Source organism: Mytilus galloprovincialis, chromosome 14 (genome assembly GCF_965363235.1).
Source record: "Mytilus galloprovincialis chromosome 14, xbMytGall1.hap1.1, whole genome shotgun sequence".
Taxonomy (NCBI): domain Eukaryota; kingdom Metazoa; phylum Mollusca; class Bivalvia; order Mytilida; family Mytilidae; genus Mytilus; species Mytilus galloprovincialis.
The window spans coordinates 68,621,647-68,646,059 of NC_134851.1; the positions used below are offsets into that span (position 1 = coordinate 68,621,647).

At 32.6% G+C, this 24,413-nt stretch overlaps 1 protein-coding gene across 1 annotated transcript; it reads right to left on the reverse strand.

The window, feature by feature from the left end:
* Positions 1-8,714: 8,714 nt before the first annotated feature.
* Positions 8,715-24,029, reverse strand: LOC143059046 (uncharacterized). The gene is made up of 12 exons (XM_076232519.1): positions 23,901-24,029; positions 22,133-22,194; positions 21,360-21,443; positions 19,989-20,087; positions 17,841-17,939; positions 16,492-16,599; positions 14,839-14,901; positions 14,369-14,402; positions 13,771-14,037; positions 12,371-12,823; positions 11,238-11,395; positions 8,715-9,956 (listed from the first exon to the last, which is right to left on the reverse strand). The coding sequence occupies exons 2-12, from the start codon at positions 22,148-22,150 to the stop codon at positions 9,870-9,872; spliced, it is 1,470 nt and encodes a 489-aa protein (XP_076088634.1). The 5' UTR covers positions 22,151-22,194; positions 23,901-24,029; the 3' UTR covers positions 8,715-9,869.
* Between the last annotated feature and the right edge of the window lie 384 nt (positions 24,030-24,413).

A 24,413-nucleotide genomic window follows, 5' to 3' on the forward strand; every position in this document is an offset into this window, starting at 1 on the left:
AACCAATACAAACTTCAAGCTATAATTTCGGATATTGCAAGTCACAGACTTTTCAAGCCAGTTCGCATTGGAAATGATGAAAAAGTGAAAAGATCTTTTCTAAATCTTTCCTTTGCCAACAAAGGTCTCGATGGCGTCAACCTAGGCAATATCCTTCATCATAAATTAGTTCAATCGAAAATACCTCCTTATTTCAAAGACCAGTCTGTACCAATAATTTCTTATATCTATACCAAACCTATTGCAACTAAAATTTTCAATTACAAACGCGTTTTGCAGAATATCGATATTGACGACTTCAAGTCTAAACCTCCTGATTGCTAGTTCCCAATTCACATATAATCCTGCTGGCCACGTTATTACCGGTGACCTTAACATTGTTAATAACACTTCTCTACGAAATGTGTTGTCGAAAGGTCCGAAATATCGTGAGCCTAAATCCATCAATTGGAAATCCAACTTTAAAATTTTGATGGACTCAGTCGAGGATTATGCCAGGCAATGGGCTGAACGTGAAAAGGAAGACGTAGACACTCTATCCGAATGGATTATGGCAGTGAGGTCGTTAATACAAATCAGAATTAAGAAACTGAATGGGTCCATCAATGCCCATGCTACGTCAATCTTTAAAGACCCAAATGTTGCTAAACACTTATCCGACCTCCATGATAAATATGTTGTTGTCCCCGCAGACAAAGCCCCAAAATAACATCGTTTTTGTCTGTAAAAGTCACTACATTAATTGCTTGATAAACGAATTAGGTATAGACAATTCACTTGGAAACTAAACATATACCCTCACGACACTTATCAAAGAAGAAATCCTGGATAATCATAGGTCTGTTCTTTGTGCCTTTGGTATTTCAACCAAAGATGAAGAACTGGATCTTCCATCACTGTATTGGATACATAAACTACATAAGTGTCCTTACAAACAACGGTATATTGCTGGGTCTTCCAAGTGCTCCACGAAACCTCTTTCTAAATTATTAACATCTATTTTATCAGCAATCAAAGACGGGCTTCAAAGTTATTGTGAAACTGCCTATTCTAGAGGTGGCGTGAATCAGATGTGGATACTTAAAAATTCCAAAGATCTTTTTAAAAGAGTACATACAATCTAACTCTTTTTCATCTTGTAACAGTATTAAAACATTTGACTTTTCTACTCTGTACACAAGTATTCCACATTCCAAACTAAAAGACAAATTGAAAGAGTTGGTATTACTTTGCTTCATCAAAAAGAATGGCCAACGTAGATACAAGTATCTTGTTTTAGGGAGAGATAAATCATACTTTGTAAAGAATCACTCTGATTCAAACAAAAAATTCTCCGAAACCGATATTATCAAGATGCTTGATTTCTTGATTGACAACATATTTGTAACGTTCGGAGGACGTGTTTTTCAACAGACTGTCGGCATCCTAATGGGAACAAACTGTGCCCCTCTACTTGCCGACTTGTTTCTTTATTATTATGAGGCTGACTTCATGCAGGAACTTCTTAGGAAGAAAGATAAGAAGTTAGCAATATCCTTTAACTCTACTTTCCGCTATATAGATGACGTTCTTTCACTAAACAATTCAAAATTTGATGACTATGTGGAACGCATCTATCCCATTGAATTGGAGATAAAGGATACTACAGATACAGTTAAGTCGGCTTCATATCTTGACTTACATCTAGAAATTGACAATGAGGGTCGGTTGAAAACAAAACTTTACGACAAAAGAGATGATTTCAGCTTTTCAATTGTAAATTTTCCATTTCTAAGTAGCAACATTCCAACAGGACCTGCATACGGGGTATATATCTCCCAATTGATACGATATTCCCGTGCTTGCATTTCCTATCATGATTTTCTTGATAGAGGGTTACTGCTCACAAGGAAGCTATTAAACCAAGAGTTCCAAATGGTAAAGTTGAAATCATCCCTTCGTAATTTTTACGGACGCCATCACGAGTTGGTTGACCGTTATGGAATAACCGTTTCACAAATGATATCGGATATGTTCCTTACGTCGTAACTACAATCCCCTTCCCTTTCATGAATGTGACCTACCGAATTAGACTATTTACCGGATTTGTAATCACATAAGCAACATGACGGGTGCCACATGTGGAGCAGGATCTGCCTACCCTTCCGGAGCACCTGAGATCACCCCTAGTTTTTGGTAGGGTTCGTGTTGTTTATTCTTTAGTTTTCTATGTTGTGTCATGTGTACTATTGTTTTTCTGTTTGTCTTTTTTTCATTTTTAGCCATGGCGTTGTCAGTTTGTTTTAGATTTATGAGTTTGACTGTCCCTTTGGTATCTTTCGTCCCTCTTTTAAAACATGTATTTAAAATCTGTCATATGCCGTCTGCGCTTGCGCATACGTCACATAGCATCAATTGTCAATTGATGCCATGTAAGAAAGTGACGTTATCCAATCAAAATGAACATTACAAACGCTGTTGCATTAGAATGCGAATTCACACTCAAATATAAGCGGAAACAAACAACACAACAGAAACACAACGTTAAAATGAAACACACACAGAAACAAACTATAATATAACAATGGCCATTTTCCTGACTTGGTACACGACATTTTTAAAGAAAAAAATGTGTGTTGAACCTGGTTTTGTGGCATGCAATTAAACAAATAATTATATTATATAGCTGGCATTACGGTCGTAATATAAAACCTGTCCATAATGTCACAGTTGCCTTCTCTATTGTGGTGTGACATTTACTAGGTGTTCAATATCAACTTCAATAGTCTTTTCTGAAAAACAAAATGAAAATCATCATGGTACTTAAAAGAAAGTTGATAACATTTAGCTGTATTTTGCAAAATGTTTTGAAATATTTGATCCACTGTGCTTTTCAACTTCGTACTTTATTTGACTTTTTAAACTTCGTCGCTGATGAGTTTTATGTAGATGAAACTCGTGTCTGGCGCAAATACAAAATTTCAGGATGGAAAATGATATCGACAAATAAAGGCAACAGTAATAAACCGCTGTTCAAAATTCATTCGAAAAAAAACCCCAACCAAAACAAATGAGGGTTGCGAGCCTGAACCGGGGGAAATACATCAACTATGAATAAGAGGAAAACCACAGAACAACAGAAACACTACAGTGCAACATTACCAAACGACAACATACATAGAAAAGTTCTTTTTGATAACAACATTAGTACAGAATATTTTAAGAAGAGTGGGTTGTACCTGATTTCGTGGCTAGCCAAACTTTCAACTTATATGATCAAATATATCGTTAAATATCAACACTACACGACGGAAATACATCACAAACACACACAACATTACATACCACAGAGACACACTCATAACAATACAATAGTTGACACAACATGCAAGCCACAGAACAACAAAACAGGTGTAATTTTTGTATCTTTTAGTTAATTTTGTAAATTAAGATAAACGACACATCGGTCACCGATTTCAATACTTTCTTTGTTTCCATTAAAGATAAGACAGAACTCCGTACATTTATCTAGGCTTTCGTATACAGTAGAATGTAACTGTCAATAGTTATCAAAGGTACCAGGATTATAATTTAGTACGTATACATTTATTTTGTGACCTTTTCATGGGCCAATCATTATTAATTTAACATAGTTTATTTAACTCTATTTGCACTTCAAAATATACTAAACTATATTGACTATATTCGATATAGGCTTTGCTAGTTATTAAAGGCTGTACGGTGAACTATAGTTGTTGTTTTCTATGTCTCTTGTGGAGAGTTGTCTCATTGGTAATCATACCACATCTTCTTTTTTTATATTTTTCATCAATAGATTTTGAGTTATTTACACTACCTATGCATCCGTCTATTGTTTAGTTCGTATAAAACATATTCTCGTCTACAAAAATCCACTGACAAAACAGATAACTATCTTGGTATGACTTAAGTTATCATGATTACTTTTGTTCGAGGTGGTTAATTATCCATCTGCTTAATGTGTTATTATAACATCTATTTTTGTCATGAAAGGAGGAGGTCCAGTAAGGGCCGAATTTGGCCTCAAATTTCAGGTTCATCTGAAGAAAGATTGTGGACACTTTTTAAACACTTCAGTGTCTATTTCAGTTGGTTCAATTAGTGTATATGAAAAATTTAACTGATTTAACTGGAAAAAAAACCCGCTCCGATTTAAGCTGAAATATGACAAATCTATCAAATATGCCAAAAAATGTCACTTTTCAGATGGTGTTAGTCAAAAATGAAAGTGGCCGCATCCGTGTTCATCCTCAATATTTATACATGTTATGTATTATCATCAAATACAACTTACATTTCAATGTTAAGAATGAACACAAACGCGGCCACTTTCATTTAAGAGGTAAAACGTCAAAATTTAACTAAAATGCTAAAATTGTGACGATATTGTACCCGATAAATGTGGATTGTATTGTCAAAAACAGACCATATTTATGTAGCAGAACCATTCTACTTTCCAATAAATAACTAAATGTTTGCATTTTACAAATTTTGTATACCTGCTATATTTTGGGGCCAAAAAGGGGTCTTACTGGACCTACTCCTTTAGATGAAATATCTAATTAGAAAAAATGTTTAAAGGAACTCATTATTCACACAAATTTGATCTTTGTTTTGTTTTTCAATTTCTCTCACATAAAAGATAGTCAGATAATGTCAAAAGAACAAACCTGTAAGTGAAAAACTAACCGATAAAACAAACGTATTGTTTTGTGTTTAGTTCAAAACTTCGCGATTTAAGCAAACATTGGAAAACAGGAAGAAATACGTCAGTATCATAGTAATCTGACCAATAAAAGACAACTTACCCGATATTCGTTTTCAACAGCTTTCACTTCCTCTGCAGAAATAGATTTGGCAACGATTTCGTTAAGTTGATCTGTATACAGCCTAGTTGGTTTATTATGAATATCAAACCGTTTTAGCAGTTCTTCTATTATGTTATATAGATCGTTAAAGCGTTTATCATCGAGCATAAATGTCTTGCAATGTTGCAGTTCATTTCTTATATTTCGTATGCGCTCAATATCATCTCCAATAGTAATGTTTGTTGACAGAATATCTAGCCATGAGCCTCCCCATCCAATACTTGGTTCATGTTTATTAATTCTTCTGTGCTCTTTGTACAAATATGTTATATCACAATCACTCCTAGGACGAAGGAATGTTTTATCTTGTTTCAATAGATCATATAAAACATCAATTAAAATATTCAGCAAAATCATCCCCATTTTTGCATAGTTCAACTCCTCCTTCGTGAACTGAAAATAAGTGATATATATAGCACGTCTTTTACGAATAATGTATGCTTTCTATAATTTTTAACATTAATGGTCTATGACACATGTCAAAAGTTAAAAGCTGACCAATAAATCTTTACCTATCAATATGTCAATCAAATAGTGGCGCGATACTTTTTTCGACCGTCAGAAAACGAATACATGCAGCAGAAGACATTGGATTTGTATTATAGATACAGGTACATTTAAATGGATTCAGACTCGATAGCCATTTATGTGTTCTTGAATTTTTTTTCTCTCTGAGAATTGTTGAAAGGGGTTTGGTTGTGAGTGGTAGATGCCAAATTTTATAGCTGTCTATTTGCCTTTCATCCCAAGAAACGTTTTGTTTTAAAGGAGTTTTAACGTTGTGAAGGTAAACTTTTGTAATGCCAATATATGAAAGTCATTAGTATTATTTGTTCATTCTAATATGACGTGCTTCTATCGCTTTGTAAACAACACCGTGAAAAAATTCTAGATATATCTATAGTTGTTAATGTCTGTGTCATTTCGGTCTTTTGTGGATAGTTGTCTCATTGGCAATCATACCACATCTTCTTTTTGACATTAGCGCAGACTCAGAGATACACATAATAATTGATGTTACAATGTACCTCGAACGTAAATCCACATGTATTTGGAATCGCTTTGCCGAATTTATTGTTTTAAAAACTTTTATTCTTATTCAATTGCATAATAAAAAGAATTAATGCACAAGACGGCTCGGAGAAAATCAACCAAATCAAAATAAGATAAAAATTCCACGAAAGTCTACTAATATTTTTTGGCGAATTAAAGTCATTTCAAAACATGACGTCATACAAATGAAAAAAAAAAACACTAGAGTTGAAGCTTTTCCGTTACGTGAACCATCGAAATTCGTATAATATTGTACTGAAATAAATTTTTGAGGTAGGTTTTGTTTTATTTTCTATTCTATTGCACTATTCGCATATTTACTGATTTTAGCAAGTCAACATGGCGGCTCCTTAGTTACGAAACAACAACTTTGGATTCGACGGTAGCTTCAAGAAAAACATGTAGATTAAAAATGGCTAATGCTGGGTTTGAGATTTAAAAGAATTTAAAAACAGATTTTTTTTTTAGCGGTAATTCACGAAATAAATCACGCAAGCGGCGAATTTATAAGAATGTTTGAGCTTTATTTAACAGGAAGTAAAAAAGAACAGCCACACACACAACAAACCCACCCTTGATTCATTTTTTTAATGACCGTATTTGTCCTATTAGAATCGAAATAATTCATGGAAGCCATAGATTTGTTCTAAATTTACACATAGCCTGGGCCGTAATAATCGTTTTTTTTTTATTCCTTACTAACGCTCAGGATAAAATTCGAATATCACGACCCAGGCCATGTGTAAATTGCCAACAAGTCTATGGCTTCCATGAATTATATCTTAATTCCAAAAACTGTAAAACATATCGAATAATTGATTTGAATGTTTGTTGATTGCGAGTAGGATTCAGTGGCAAATATTTAAAGCATACTCAATTCACGGATAAAGACATTTATTATAAAATGGAAAAATCACTAAACATCCAGTGAAAATTATTATAATATTATTAATGTCGACAAAATAAAAACAGGAATCTATCCAAATAACAGTAGGGTGTAATTTCTGTTACATTTTTTTTCTTCTAATTATTAACTTCTCGAAGAAGCACTCCTGTAACAATGCCCCGTAGATTGGTCGTGAAAATGTCCGTAAAAATGCTGGTGAGCTTTACAGTGTTTGTCACGCTTTATTTTACGGTGGGCCGTGAAACTTATCCTTGACCATTCAGTGGAATGACTGTCGAGAAAAGGCTGTGAAAAGTTTGTGAAAAGGACTTCAAGAGGTGCCACCTGAAAACTTGGGTGAAAAGAACGTAGAAACCCTGTGAACAAAAATGCACACCGTGAAAAAGTCGTGATAATGCATTATGTGCCCATTGTGAAAAGACCGTGAAATGTAGTACAGTATGCCTTTATTTGTCGTGAAAAGGCCGTGAAGAGGCGCCAACTGAAAACTTTGGTAAAGAGACCGTAGAAACCCTGTGAAAAAACAAAAATGCACACCGTGAAAAAGTCGTGATAAATTATGGGCCCATTGTGAAAAGATCGTGAAATGAAGATGTACTTCTGTGATAAACAGCCATTCACTACTTATTAAAACTCCTGTAAAATGTCAAATGCATGAACAAAATATCACGACCTTTAAACTGGTTTCAACAAATTAATGACCACGACGACATTTTTTAAATAAAACATAACTATTTAATGATTTCCATACACAATTATATCAAATCTATTAAGATTGAAAAAAAAAAGTGCGGTTAACCGGTTAGAGTTTTTGGTATTCGGTATTCGGTAGTTCAAACGGTTAACCGGTTAACCGTTGACAACACTAAAAATAAGCTAAAAATGTTGATAGGTCATGGCCCTTTTCGAGATATTTGAGATTTAAAATATGACGGGAAAAGGCTGTCTCGGACTTTTACCTTATGTTATGACCTTTCGTGAGCTATTTAGTCTGATATGAAAAAAAATAAATGGGTGTTATGGGGCAAAATATTTTACCTCGTTTTGTATATTGAAAAACACCAAGGAGTCCAAAAAATTTGACACAAATTCCAAAACCTCACCTAAGTACATCCTTACGTTAGTATTGTTATAGTTGTAATAGTGTACATATCAAATGTATTTCAGTTTAAAGCGCTTTTGTATCCGATTGATTAGTAATATTCGTTTATTCATCTTTTATCATTCAATTAATCAAGATATAAAATTGGAATTAACTACATCATACAACAACGCTAGGTTAGTCTAAATAAAAGATATTACAAAAACCTATGTGTGACCAAGAAAATTTTACAATGTTTTTACAATAACAAAAATTGCGACCGGTTTGATGTCACTAAAACAAAAACTCATATTTGATTTGTCATAAGGATCTTTAATTTTATATGAAGCATTTCCTTAAACTGCTATACTATATGTAGTATTGTTATCAATTGTGCAATAATTGCAATAGGAAAATGCATGCACAAATTTCATAGAGAAAACCGATGTTATAATGTTAGGTGTAATGATTCAATGTAAAGATACTTAATTCCAAAGGAGTTATTAGAGAAGCCACACATTTGCCTTGCTAATCCGCTAGTTTGTGGGATGAAGTTTGCATATTCTTGTGTATTCTTTCTTAGTTATACCATGTTGTTTTACGCCTTTTTTAATATTTATTTAGTATATGCCCTTGGTGTATTCTTGATTGCTAGTCTAATCAACGCAACAACATTAACTTCCATCTAATCAAACTAACCACGAATGTCTACCATTCAATGACTATCTTAAGAATAGATAATATTATATTTTGTTTAAACGGTTTTCAGTAATTTACTTACGCATAGTGTTTTACTTTGTAGATCTGACCATTCATCTTTAAACTCGTGGGTGTTGGCACATGTCTCACAGTAATACTCTGTCATTTTTTCTTCAGTAAAACTATTTGATCCTATAACAGTTTGTGGTTGTACAAGGCCACATTCCCATTTATTCTCAAATCTAACATTTGTCATCTTGAATCTTGTACGAATAATTTTGTTCATTTCATCTGTGACAAAGTCGGCAATATATTTGTACATACCCCTTACTATAATTGTACTTTTCCAAAATTCTAAAACTTGTACCAGAATAAGATTTGGACATGTCGTTATGAGCAATTTACTTAGTTTTGTTGTTTTACTTAATTCAAAGACAGCAGTACCTCTGAAAAGAGCAATTACCCGTTTGGAGGTATTTGTTCCTTCTTCTTGTTGAACGACACCGACTTCTGCAACTTCATACTTTCTGCACAGTGAAACAATCACATGATTCATTAAATGTGGTGGCAAAAATCTAAACTTAAAACACAACCAAGCGGATTTTTTACAGTTATCTTCTGTCACTTTAAACATCTTGTATATGTCACACTCAGGTTCGGCTTTAACAATACAAGGTACATAATAGCAATTTAGATCTTTGGAAGAATTATTACCTGATTTTATTGGTCGTATAAGTATATCGAATTTCTCCATAACATTCAGTATATGTTCCTTGTGTTCATCGAAAATGTTTTCCTCCTTTTGGAATATCTCCTCTAAAACTGCCTTATGCAATTTTCCTTTATTATAGAATTCTTTCCAAAGTTGTTGATTCTGAATGCTGACAGCTCGAAATTCCTTTGCTGTAACTATACATTTGAATGCATCAGACAGCCATTGTGTATCTAAAATAATATAATCTGGCAGATCTTCAAAATAAACAACAGCTCTGATTTCATGATGGAATTTCAAAAACAAAATAAGCTCTTCATTTTTTAAAGGCTCGGGTGTTTCAGTAGAGATATGCTTCATTTCCTGAAAAGAAATGATTGGTAACTCTTTCTTCTTCTCTTGGAGACGTTTTTCCAGATGAATAAATTTTAATGGGTAGTCTGTATTCCATGTTCTATTTGTTTTGGCTAACTTTAAGATGTCTTGTCGTATTGGTTGAAATACACAGTTATTATCATCTGTATTAGAAATTTAAACTGCATGCCTTACATGACTGCGCTCATCATTTGCCATATTATCTGTATACCGTAACAGTTTTTCTTTACATACATCTTCAATCTGAAAAAATGAAGTGTTTTGGATAAGTCTGTTTAAAAAGAAACTTGAGGCATCCTGTCAAAAGCTGTCAAAATGGTACAAATTATCTATTGTTAACTATATTGTAATATCTATCATTTTGAACTAACGCAATTTTCAAATACGATACGTTATTCCCGGGCTTGTATTTTCTATCATGATTTCCTTGATTGAGTATTGCTAATCACAAGGAAGCTATTAAACCAAGAGTTCCAAATGATGATGTGAAAATCATCACTTCGTAAATTTTATGGACGCCATCAAGAGTTGTTTGACCGTTATGGAATAACGGTTTCACAGATGATATCGGATAAAACTACAATATCCTTCCTTTTTCCCGAATGTGACACTATTTACCGGATTTGTAATAACATAGTAAGCAACACGACGGTGCCATATGTTGAGCAAGATTTGCTTACCATCCAGGATCACCTGAGATCAACACAGTCTTTGGTAGGGTTCATATTGCTTAGTCGTTAGTTTTCTATGTTGTGTCTTCTGTACTTTTTATTGTCTGTTTGTCTTTTTATTTTTAGCCATGGTGTTGTTGTCAGTTTATTTTCTATCTATCAGTTTGACTCTCCCTCTGGTATCTTTCCTTCCTCTTTCAAAGTTTCGACAGTCTTTATAGACAGTTTTTAAGTATTAAAAGAGTGACGAAAGATACCAGAGAGACATACAAACTCACAATTAACTGACAAGGCCTGGCTAGAAAAGAAAAACGTCTAACAGACAAAAAATTGTTCACGAAACACACCATTATGTTTGTGCCTGTCCCAAATCAATAGCCTGGAATTTAGTAGTGGCCGTTTGTTTATGTGTTTCATATTTGTTTTCTTTTATTTTTTAAACATTAATGAGGCCGTTAGTTTTCTCGTTTGAATTCTTTTACATTGTTGAAGGAAGGCCGTACGGTGAACTATAACTGTTAATTTCTGTATCTTGTGGTCTCTTGTAAAGGGCTGTTTCATTGGCAATAATAACACTTCTTTTTTTTTAAACTGATATATTAAGAATGAGTAACATAAACCACACGCATAACTGGGAGTGATCTTAGGTCCTCAAAAAGGATAAACTGCTACTCATGTTAATTCGTAAGTCTCGTTCACTTAAAAATATGCTCAATCTTCAAATCGTATGCAATTTGTGTTATTTTTTTATAGTTCCAGGCTTTTGTGAAATAAAATTTAAAAAAACACTAGAATAAAAATCAATATGAAAGTGCGCTCATCTGAATCTGTACGTGTTCATTACCAAGTTTACCTTTTCTTTCTCTGATTTCACAGCATCTTTCCATGTACCAACAATAACCACTGGTGGATGAAAATTATATCTTATTCTCGTATTGTCCTCATATTCATTTTTTTTCTCATCTATTTTACTATAACAATGTATGGAATCCATCCAAAATCGAAATAAATCTACAAAGTGATGGTAATTCCAGAATGATTTAACTAAGCGTATACTAAAGTGCTAGGATTTAGACGCAATTATATACCTAATACAATTATGACTGCCAGTAACAAGTTTTGATTATTCAACAAGATTAAGCCTTATCAGGTACACTCGAATCTTATAAGTTAAAACGTGGATCCCAATAGAATATGAATTTGAAGATCATTGAAGACACGGAAAAAATTTTCAGAAAGGTTTATTCATATACAGCTTTAGCAATCTTGAAAAATACACTCTTAAAGAAATACACTCTAAAACAGGTATGGTTTCTATTAGTTTTGTTACCATGGCTGTAATTGTAGGTAATTCATGTATATATTTTGTTTGTATACTCTATAAAACCCATTCATAAAAAAAAGAAATAAAAAAAAACCCAGCATTTTTTAAAATTCAACTTAAAAATAGAGTTATTAAAACTAATTTAGAACATAAATCCTAATTACTTATTGGAATATGTTAAAGATTATTAGCTTTTAAAGTTTCTTTGCAAATCAACAAGATTTTTCTCATCACTTCACTACTAAAGACGTATGAGTCTTTATAGTGTATTACTATAGTGTATACTGGGTTTGCGTAAAGACAAAACTTTCAATTCACGCATTATGAACATCCCTTCCCTATTTAACAAATTTGCGGATGCAACTGTTTAAATAAGAAAATGTTCTCTCTCTGTATTATATGCTCATAAAATGAACGGTAGCGTGAATTTCTCGCTGCAATGGTGACCCTTTGGTGGCCTTCGGCTGTTATCTACTCTATGATCGGGTTGTTGTCTCTTTGACACATTCTCCATTTCCATTCTCATCTTTATGTTTAAAATCATAAATTTCTTCAACCTAGAAAATGTGTTAATTGTGACCATTGATTTTAAGCACTATTTATTTCACGGTACTAGTTGATTATCCACACTTTGACTATAATAAGGAGGATTTTAGCATTACCTTGTGCCTTTTTGTCGTCAGCCTCATTCAGTTTTGTAACAACGAGATAAATGGCGTCTGGAGACAAAAAGGTTTGATGCGTGTGATAAAATTCTTCATCACCTGCAAAATCCCATAATAATAATGTGGCATACTTCTCTTTATCATGTAAATCAATATCAGATTGTAGCATGGCTTCAATTTCGCTATATGCTTGTTCTAACATCATGTCAGTTGGCTGATTTTCAATGCCTACAGGATGACCAACATAATCTGTATTTTTTTCAGACTGCAGAAAGGCCGCTTCTGATTCCTTTGATTCCCTCATATTTAAGATAGTTTCTGGTGAGTTTTTCCTAGCATTAGAAGCTGTTGCTTCTACTGATTTTTTCATTGGTCGCTTACGCTGTTTAATAAGTGTTTCCTCATACGGTTTTAACAGTCTTGCATGACGTTCAGTTTCTTCATTGTTGCCTATAATTAGAAATTTAAACTTCTACTGTTGAACAATGTATTCAACAACTCCAAAAAAGTTAAAGCGCAAAGGACAGAGAACATTTTACCAAACACACATATAATTAAAGATTAATCAAATTGAAGCCCAGAAAATACTTGGAGATTTACGTCAGTTGCTTTGGAAGGTAATGGGTTCCTGTTCTACAAGAGTTACTTGTTCCTTGCAAGTAAAAACACGCTGATTTCTTAATAGTGGAAACGGCCAAAATTGAGGTTACGGTCATTCGTGACAAAGTTGTTCACATGTTATTCGTTTTTGTCCATTGTTTTCTATCACAATTTTAAAAAAAACTAGCCAAAATGGTATAATTAAGGTTATACATATGACTAGATGTTATTTTGAAAAAAAAATCTTTCCGAAATTTTAATCTATGAAATTGCTGATGACCCATGCACCTCTCACTCTATAGGAATGTTTTCATCAAATGAGTCAAAAAATCTCATCATATATACCAGGATAAAGATAGTCTTGATTGCTACAACATGACAAAAAACAGGGTAATAATAGTTTAGTTTATACATATTTATTTATAGTGGATTGGGAAACAAGTTTTGCAACTGATATTAATCCCTTTCTAGGTTGGTGATGCGAGTGCTGCCTTGTAGCGGCATTAGCCTGCTCTTTTTCGAAATCTACAAGAGTGTCTTTAACGTGCAAGAGATATGACTTTCTCTTAACACGGGTCTCCTTCCGACGGACTATCATCTTTTTCTCAAGACCATACTTACAAATGGTTAATACTAAAATGTATACTATTAGCGAAATGCACGCAACCAGCATCAATAAATTCAACTGAAATAAATTACAGAAAATTTATCAAAAATTCAATTTAGATAGACGGATAAACTGTGCATGTGTAGAAAAAACAAAGAAAAATAGTTGTGTTAAGATATAATTACCCTACCGTCTAATTTATTCCATTCACCATCGTCATTATTTGCATTACATCTTATTCTATGAATTTCGATCCCATTTGTACTGGTCAACTCTCTGTTGTGTATTTCTTCTCCAAACAGTCGTTTAAGTAATGAAGTTTTCCCGGCTCCCTTCTTTCCGACAATGACTAATCGAATATCCCTCTTTTTTTCAGACCCAGACTCCAGTAATTTGAGGTACAAAGGAACAGAATTTTTGTCGGTCATCAATTTGATTTCAATCGGAACGTTGTCATCTAAGAATAATAGATATTAGTTCAGAGAAGAATGATAGCATACTAGCAATCAAAAATTGAAGACAAATGTTTATAGTGTAGAAAGTTGAAAATGAATCGAATGATATTTCTTACTTTGTAATGTTTGTTTTTCTGTTTTAATAGATATAAGAATATGTGGTATGAGTGCCAATGAAACAACTCTCCATCCAAGGAGTACCTACTGTATATTCTAAAGATAAATCATACATAATATTAGTGAATTAGTAAATTGATCACAAATATTAATATGATAAACCAAACAAATCTCAATATTTCAAACCTCCAACTATTGACATGTATTGCAACTGACCTGTTGAATCTTCAGCCAGTGTTGGAATTACTGTCTAAAACAAAACAAAAATTAGTTCCATTGATATATCATAGATAAAGTGACACATCTAATATTTAAGATGACAGTTGAATCCTCATAATTTAGTGCTAGCATTAGCTGTTCATCATGTTATTCAATTCTATTGGAGTAAACGAAAAACTTTACACATATAAAATATAACATTAAGTAATGTATGACATTCAGAAACGCAAGGTAAAATGTGATAATGAATGCAACTAATAATCCAAGTACTAACATACTGTCTCTTTGGCAGTGGGTAGAGTGTTTTCCATTAAAAAAAGTATGTATAAGAGTACAAATTATTGGCGTAAAATAACTCGTTCTTCTCATAAACTACAACCAGTTTGTAAAGGGCTAATACAAAGAGGCCAAAACAATGTCTTGTCACGCTGCATGATATAATATATTTATGATAAGCAAGTATGTACTTGTAAATACTCCGTCACTGCAGGATGCACTTGCTTCCTTGCTAAATCGTATGGTGTTTCACCCTGAAATAAGACAAATCAAAATATTTAAATTTCTGGCAAAATGCTGTTCAATATCAGTAAGATTATACTCATGACGGTAATCTGATGATAAAACAAACAATATTGATATCAACAGGTAACAAATTAAAGTTCAAAGAAATAGTAATGACTCAAGGTTACCTTGAACCATTTGACTTTTATAGAGCAGTTGTTATTTATTAATATATCAACATATGTGAAGGTAGCAGACAAATTATCAAGTTCTCACTCGGACTTTGTGTGTCAGTGTACATGGTGTAAGATCATTTCGATGGCCGGAAGCCGGAGTCATATCGTATACTGACACACTAGGTCGGAGTGGTATAACTCTTTTATATCCCAGCTCTTCTAGACTATTTAAAGAAAGAAAACATTTACGCTTAATAACATCAGTTCAGAATGACAAACAATTGCCACACAATAATTATGATATAAATTGATGCATTTCTACATAGTATATAAGCCCCGGATCCAATGTGTAACTATTTTGAATTAACGATGTCCAGTCGACCTGGTGAAGAAATACGAAGCGTGCCCTAATTATCTTAACGTCTTGAGTTTGATTCCAAATCTGAAATCAGTTATGAGACGACACTACCCATACCAATAGTACTAAATGTCAATACAGAGGTTCTGATTATTGGGCTAAAGATATTTTATAACCAATGTTTGTGTGATGCTTTATAGTATAAGTGTGTATGTAGCTTACATACAAATAATTACATTAGATGTATGTTTCATTATAATACGTTATTCTGATTGGCTAACTGCACATCACAAGTTATTCCGTAAGCAATTGCATTAGACAATAACATTTATCATTCATGATGACACGAGGTCCCACAATAAAGTGCACAGGTGAATTAAATAAATCTGGATAAAAATCGTGTTTTCATGATCCTAGCTAAAAAATGTAATTATAAGTTTTGAATGCTTCTTTTTGTAACTTTTTAGGGTTGTAAAAGCATTGCCCTGCGTACATTTTTAGTACAAAATATACTTCGGTCAACGCTTTTACACCCCAATAAATTTACAAAAAGAATTCTTAATTAATGACTGTATATGTATGACGTGTATGAACGGTAATTAATTGTTCAACGTTTTATATTATGTTTATTGGACTGTTGTATGAACGATTGATTTTGTGTTTGAAGTATAAAGTAAAAGAATAAAAATTCTGAACTCTGAGGAAAATGCAAGACGGAAAATGCCGTATCAAATTGTAAAATCAAAAGCTCAGACATCAAAGAAATGAATACCTGTGTGATACTTTTGAATTATTACATGCATTTTCTGAGGTAAAAATGTTTTTTATAGCTAGCTAAACTCTCTCCGTATGTTATTATTTATTACGTTTGTTTGCAGTGCATACATGTAATTGGTCGATGCTGATTCTGGAGACTTTGTCTGTACATATGACTTGGGAAAGGTATGTCTGTATTAATTTTGTTACTGTGATTATTGTTCATTTTTTCTATATTTTTTGGCAAAACTGTTGTCGTTTTCTTTTTTTTACCCTCCGCTTATTGTGTTTGAAAAGAAGAACATACTATATACAAGACCAAGTGTTACCCATGATGTCTTAATCGAGGGATCCATTCCTGCATGTTCTACCAACCATTTGGTCATTGTTAGATTTCCCAAACAAGCGGAAAAATGTAACACTGAATTACCAGTTATCTGAAATAAGATTAAAACAAATCTTATCTGCATCCGATTTTATCTGAGCAGATGTTATTGGACTGAAACTATTTTTTTTAGCAAGATACGTTTGAAGGAGTGTTTTTATGTCTTTTAAAATTTTAGAATTTGTATGCTGTAGGCGTCCTTTTCCCCTGAAAGTATACATTATTGTTCAGGAGACAAACGAAGACCTCATTCGGGCATTCATACATTGTCTTGTACCTGTTCTACTTTTGATTAGGTTTTTGTGTCTTTACCTGTTTTCATTCTCTATTAAATTATATGTTATTATGTGTATTGTAAACAATATGAATAAAAAGTGTGATTACATAGCACAATAACTTTAAAGGGTGAACATTACTGTATAATATCTTTATCTGCTTAGATCAACATCACGGGTTATGATCAAAATTGGTTTAATTTAATTGTTCCAACAAATGTTTGCTGATACTCTTTCAAAACGGTCAAGATTAACATCACATACTGTATACTGTTGATTCATAATATATCATCTTTAACAAAACAAAACTGTATCAAAGAATCGTGAAAAGTATGTATGCACTGATGAGCACGATGTGACGACTTTGTATTTACGTTTTTAAACATTTATATTTCTACGAAAGAGTGGTATAAGATACCAGAGGAACATTCAGCTTCATAGATCAATATTAAACTAACATCGCCATGGCTAAAAACATGTACAATAAAATTAACGGTGCCAATTTCCTTGCACCAGATGCGCATTTCGACAATACATGTCTCTTAAGTGATGCTCGTGGCTACTATTTGAAATCCAAAGCTTATATAAAAGATGAAGAGCGATAATCCAAAAGGTCCAAAAAGTATAGCCAAATTTGGATGTTATTCATTTATATTCATAAAATATGTTATTAATTTATGTTTCTGATAGATGTTATACATTTTTTTTTATTCCTTTGTATTTCCAGAAAATTCTTGTCATTGATATTTCTAGAAAAGTTACACATTTTAATGTATAAAAATATCATTCAATCATATACCTATTTAATCATATACCTACAAGGTTTGTTTTGTTTGTTTTCTAATAGATGTTAAACCTATATAATTTGGGAAAAGTCATTCATTCTTATTGTAGGAAACGTCATTCCTTTATATTTCTATATTTTTCATTCGTACTTTGAACTGAGATTCACTGTAAAGGAATAATATCTAAATTTAAAAAGGGAAACTATATATGAATATATTAAAAAAAATCATACATATGAGACCTCTTTGTTACACCGTCTTTCAATTAATAGTCGTACAGCCCCCAAGTGTCCGTTTGCTGCAGCCAACATTAACGCTGAAAATCCATTTATCTGAAATAATACACATAAAAACAACACTTTATATAAAGTGTATGTGTTAATTATTTGGGAGTATTTAACTACATCAGTAGCACTCAAGGCCAAAGAAATGTGAAAAGAACCACAACAGTTTAAAAGCTACATGACAAGACCCAAATCCCTATGAAGTGATTTTTTCATGAGGGAGTTGAACCCTTTGTGTCCGTTTTGAATTTATAATTAGTTATCAAAGGTACCAGGATTATAATTTAGTACGCCAGACGCGCGTATAAACGACAATTAAGAAAAGGTTCAGTATAGATCATTCAAGTATCGAAGTAAGGAAACTGACATGAAAAATCAATGATAAACAATACACTATTATGGAGAAGAAATAATCAATGTACTATATCAGATGAATAATTGGCAAAACTCGAAATAAATAATCTCTAATACATATTCTCCAGTCGAACTGTCTTGTTAAGAAAAATAGTGATCAGAGGCTGGTATTGGATATTAATGTCATTGGATTAAGTACGACGAGACGAGTAAATCAAGGCAACAGTAGTGTACCATGACCCCACTTGATATAATTTGAAAAGTTTACGTGTTTATATTTATGAGAAATGTCTGATTAACAACCATTTGTCTACAATATTTATTGATCTCGTTTATATGAAATAATTTAAAATTAAAGAATGTGTCTCTTTCATGCAAAGCCCTGATTCCTTCAATTTCCTTGACTGGCTTTGGTTATACTTTTTTGTCCTTTTTGGTTTTAGCTCTTCATCCTTTTAAAACAATGTCAAATATTAAGGCCTCGGGCATTACTGAAGAGACATTGATTGTCAAAATGCTTATCTGGTAAATAAAAATTGATACCTTTTATGTTATAATAGATATTCATTGATAAAGTAACCATTTCAAAGAAGGGGTTAAACAAGTTGTGTGATCCAAATTAAAAGCTCAAGATGTTCTCACCATGGTAAAAATTTCCCCAGACATAATTGGCAAAACATAAAAGAGTTATGTGGTTGCCTATCCAAAAGGGGCATTAAAACTAACTGGATACCTCATAGCAAAAAGCAGGAAAGACAACACCGGAAACAAAACCCTCAAAGCTGAACCCTACCTAACAACTAGAGACCAAGTTCTCTGATTTGAAATACTCCTCAACTCGATATTGGACTGGATAAGCACACCCTTATATGTATGTGCATCAACCGTAAAGTGGAATTACATGCAGTCAACATATGACAATAAAAAAATAGAGCACGCTCGGTAAAATTACAGTCCATCCTACTTTACTTGAGTCTAAAGTTCTCAGACCGCTAAAACATGAGATCGGTCAAACTATTGGCGATGGGAACATAACCACTAATGTAGGTTTCAAATTCACTCGCTCTTCTACATAACTCAGTTGGAGTAATTCTTCTACGAAAAGGCACATCCCTGGCTCGAATAGTGTGAACAAATTTACACGTATAAACTGATAAAAATTAACACCCTTTGATGAACAATTTGTTTTTGATTTGGTTCACAACCTGTTTTCAAAAGAGCTTATTGAAAAGTCGAATCTGAAGAGAATACACACAAGTCAGTCAAAAATAAAAGCTTTCGTGATAAATAATAATACGTTTTTTATTTATTTTATAAAATGTGTATTGCAAGTTAATGTTTTACCCAAAATTTTATTCTACCTTTAAATCTTTTTGATTTGAACAGCGCTGAAAAGTCACGTGTTGACGATTCGCATGTGTGTATTACAACATCATAAGTATTTGTATTGCATTTATATATATGATCTGAAAAATTATTATTAAGCGCGCGCGCCTAAAGATGTGATTTACTATGCCCGATTCTCAAACCAAGAAAGTGTTGTTTGAAATATAATTAAATCGTTTATAAAATCATTTGTTTTGAAGGAAATCAAAATTAAAACTATCTAGGTCAGAACGATGTGATGCGCAAAACTAACAAGCAATTAGTGGTCGTCAAGACTTTACTGAAGATTGATATGCTTGTATGTTGATCCTCATATGACAAATATAATCAGATTGAAATAAATGATATCTAACATACATTTTGTGTATCTATATTACTTCCCTGGTCAAGTAAATATCGGATCACCTCCACGTGTCCATACCATGAGGCCCACATACATGCAGTTGTTCCTTTGACCTGTGAAAATATAGATGGCATGAAAACCTGTATCATAATTCAAACTAACTAGTGCAAAAACAAATTGGTTTCACTTTCTGTACCTTCATCTTTTGTTTGATTCTTTGTACTTTTTCGAAACTTGCTGTGTTAATACATATGCTAAACCCGTAGTATTGTAGTTTTGCTGAAATTAAATTAAACATTATATCGTCTTTTAACTGTTTGTCTGTCGCCGTCCATGTTGTGGTTTGATTATTAGTATGTTCTAACTTTCAAAAAATGCATTGATTTAAGAAGATAATCATTTTGCTAACGTTTGTTATGAGTTGGTGTCATTGCCCAGCACGTGGGTTCATAAGATATGTGTTTCAAGTGAAAAAGAATGATGCTTCATTTCTGTATCGCAGTTACTACCACTATTGTTGTGGTTTGATTATATTTAGACGATCTTAATTTTTATTTTTACGATTGGTATATACCGTGTTGATGATGATGAAGAGGAGGAAGAGGAGGAGGAGGAGGAGGAAGAGGATGCGCGCTTAGTGGATAAACAGCTAAAGTATTTGGTTTGATCCAGCAAGGGTTTGTACCCACGATCTATTGCAGTTAAAGTGATCACACGCTACCATCGAGGTGGTGTTGTTCTGATCATCATGCGAATTATACGTCACTAGTTTTTATAGCTTATTGTGTTTTTATTTCTTCAACTTTGTACTTGTTTGGCTTTACACCTATTCTGATCTGAGAGTCACTGGTGAGTCTTATGTAGACGAAATTATAATCCTGCCACATGTTGAGCAGGATCTGCTAACCCTTCCGGAGCACCTGAGATCACCCCTAGTTTTTGTTGGGATTTGTGTTGTTTATTCTTTAGTTTTCTATGTTGTGTCATGTGTAATATTGTTTGTTTGTCCTTTTCTTTTTTAGCCATGGCGTCGTCAATTTATTTTTGATTTATGAGTTTGACTGTCCCTCTGGTATCTTTCGTCCCTCTTTTGATAACTATTCAGAAAGATACATTTTGGTAACATTAATTTACTAATATTGATATCATTAAAGCCAGTCCCTCAATTGCCTATAATTATCTTTTTTTTGTAAATATACAATGTTAACATACGTCATTGTTGTTATACAGATACGTCAATGAGAGTCATATATTTCTTGATATGTGTATAAATGAGTCATTAAATGCATATATAGCGAAGTAAAAGAAATCGATACAAGCATTGTGACCCAGATATCATACGTAAAACTTGTATAATCGAGTTTAAGTATCTATGGTACACTTACAGTTTTATATTCAATGTCGGCTCCATTTTGTAAAGATAATTTTACGTCTTCGATCTTTCCGTCCTGTGCAGCAGTAATGAGTTTCTATAAATACAAAAAAGATGTAATGACAGTATACATAATGTGATATAATTTTTTAAATGAAACATATATAATTTAATTTTGGACGTAACGCGTCGTCTGATTGGCTGACGTCGTTTTATTCATCAGCCAATCGACATAGCTATGTCATGTGACCGTGACGTCATCGACGTTTTTTCATGGTTTACCGCGGTAATTAAATTATAAGAAAAAGCTACGCGGGTTATTCAGTGTGAACCACATTTTTTATGTTATTTCTTCATAGACAGAAAAACCGTATACCGTATAGGAAGCTGTACAGGTCAAATCAAACAAATATTAAACAATTAAAACGAAAAGAAGACAATTGACTCGATTTTTGTAAACAACAACACGCATATGACAGATATCAATCATTGAATTGCGGAAGAACGATATAAACATAAATCCATACTTATATCAATTGTCAAATGCCATTGTTTATGATTTCTTCGACTGCAATGCGAGACTGCGTTAGAAATCATATCCGCTCCGTATGGCTAAATATATTGCGACCTCTGATCGTATAGGTAACCGTACTGCAAAATAGATCTAGATACCGACAATGAAACATGATATCTAAAATTTTCAAATCAAAATAATACAGTTCTCGTCATTATTAGTTTATATCAGTACGTAACATGACCAATCAGATCTAAAACACAAATCCTTACCTCATTCCAATCTCCCATTATATTCTGCAAACAAGAGAACCATTTATTTTGTATTTTCTATCCTGAAATTAAAGAAAACTAAAATAATTACTTTATATTTCCATTTGACTTGACTCCTTATATGTGTTGTGGTTATAAATAATTAAAGATTATCTGTCAATCATGTTTAGACATTAGTAAGAAAAATTATGTACCCCTTATTCGATTTATTTCCCTGACATTACAAACGTTAACGTTTATATGGTAAACTGACAGACATACCGAACTTCGGGGAAAATTCTAAACGGAAAGTCTTTACCTGGATTTATTTTAAAGGTACAATAAAACTTAAGACCTTTATACGATAACTATTAATATGTTGAATATAATCTATCAACCAATTAGTACCTTCTTCATTACATAGCGCCCTTAATTATTATCATAAAAATACTTTTGATGTAAAACTATACTTGGCACACAACTGTTTTGAAAGTCCTTAACCAACACAGATTCAACTAAAGAAATTCTTAATTTTGAAATGGTCAGTATAAATAATTATATATTCTCAATTTTATCTCCAACTAAAATGTAAAATGTTATGAATAGTTTTTAAAGGTACCAGGCCTATAATTCAATTTGCAAGACGTGGGTTTCGTATACATAAGACTCATCAGTGACGCTCAGATAAAAAAAGAGTTAGAAAGCCAAACAAGTATAAAGTTGAAGAGCATTGAGGATCCAAAATTCCAAAAAGTTATGCGAAATGCGGCTACGGTAAAAAAAAATAACGGTACCAATTGTCCTGCACTAGATGCGCATTTCGACAATACATGTCTCTTCAGTGATGCTCGTGGCCAAAATATTTGAAATCCAAAGCTTATATAAAAGACGATGAGCTATAATCCATGCCGGTAATAAAAAAAAATCAGTATTGTTTCGAATAATTCATACTTTTGCTATTAGATAAAGTAAATTTATAAAAATGACCATATCATTGATACTGATGTCAACACCGTAGTGCTGATTACTGATATGATGATATCCTTGGGCGGGAAACTTCACAATAAAGAGATTTTCCTCTGCAAATTGCCATTTTGATGTTCATAAGGTCACAAACGTTTAGCATGATTAGACATTGATTACACCGAATCAATCGAAAATTAATGTTTGAATTTATGTTTCTAAAACTACCTGATCGTTTCACACAGAGGTAGGTGATTTACATGATTGATTCTATATAGACTGTCACCTTTTGAGTATAATGATAAAACAATGTCGCGTAAGAAGAAAATTCCATCTTCTTTATAACCACAACAAATATCAAGAGATGTGGTATGATTGCCACTGAGACAACGTACGGCCATTATGGATTTCTTTTTATAGAAATTCCTATGAAAACTTTCTTCATTTGTTTTCAGACAAAATATGGATCTGTATTGTTAATTTACTGTCGTTTGCGGTTCTAATAAAAATAATACAAAATATTAAAAGTCCGACTATTTACTTCTGTCGAACATCAAATCAGCAGTCCAAATCAAGTCAAATGGTTATATAAAGTGTTGGCTCCGTGTTGAAGGCCGTACATTGACTTATAATAGTTTACTTTTATAAATTGTTATTTGGATGTAGAGTTGTCTCATTGGCACTCACACCACATCTTCCTATACCTAGGTTGTCGCGTCAAATAGGGTTGCAATAAAAACACTTTAATGACTTCACCTATAAATAGCATTGGTACATAACGAAGTTTTTCTATTGTAAACAGCAGACAGTTAAATTTATAACATACCTATATGTACATATTACGAAGTATAACTATGTTTGAACAGTATTGATTTACATCATGAACACTTAAATTACAACGCATATAATTCGTTGGGGTCTATGCTGAGTCTTTATTTGTGGGTGAACACTTGAATATCAGTTTGAAGTATCTATACATCATGCTTATCAAATAAAATGAATCACATTTATTTTAATAAAATTTGTGAGATTTGGTTAACAAAATAAATAAACAACGTATTTGTTACTTGTATAATTTTTTTATAGCAACAGTTATTTAATGATACGAACATTTCATATGTAACTTAATTTAAAGTTTCACGATCTAAAACGAAACTGATTAATTTACATACGTTGAAAGGTTAAATATTTACAATTTTACGGATAACACTATATATTCACAATAAAAACAGAAATTTCAAAATCTTTATTTGAGCACAGTATACAGTATGTTTTAAATACCACACCAATTTGAGTGATCTTTTTTTATTTGTTTTTTTTTTTTACCAAATCCACAATG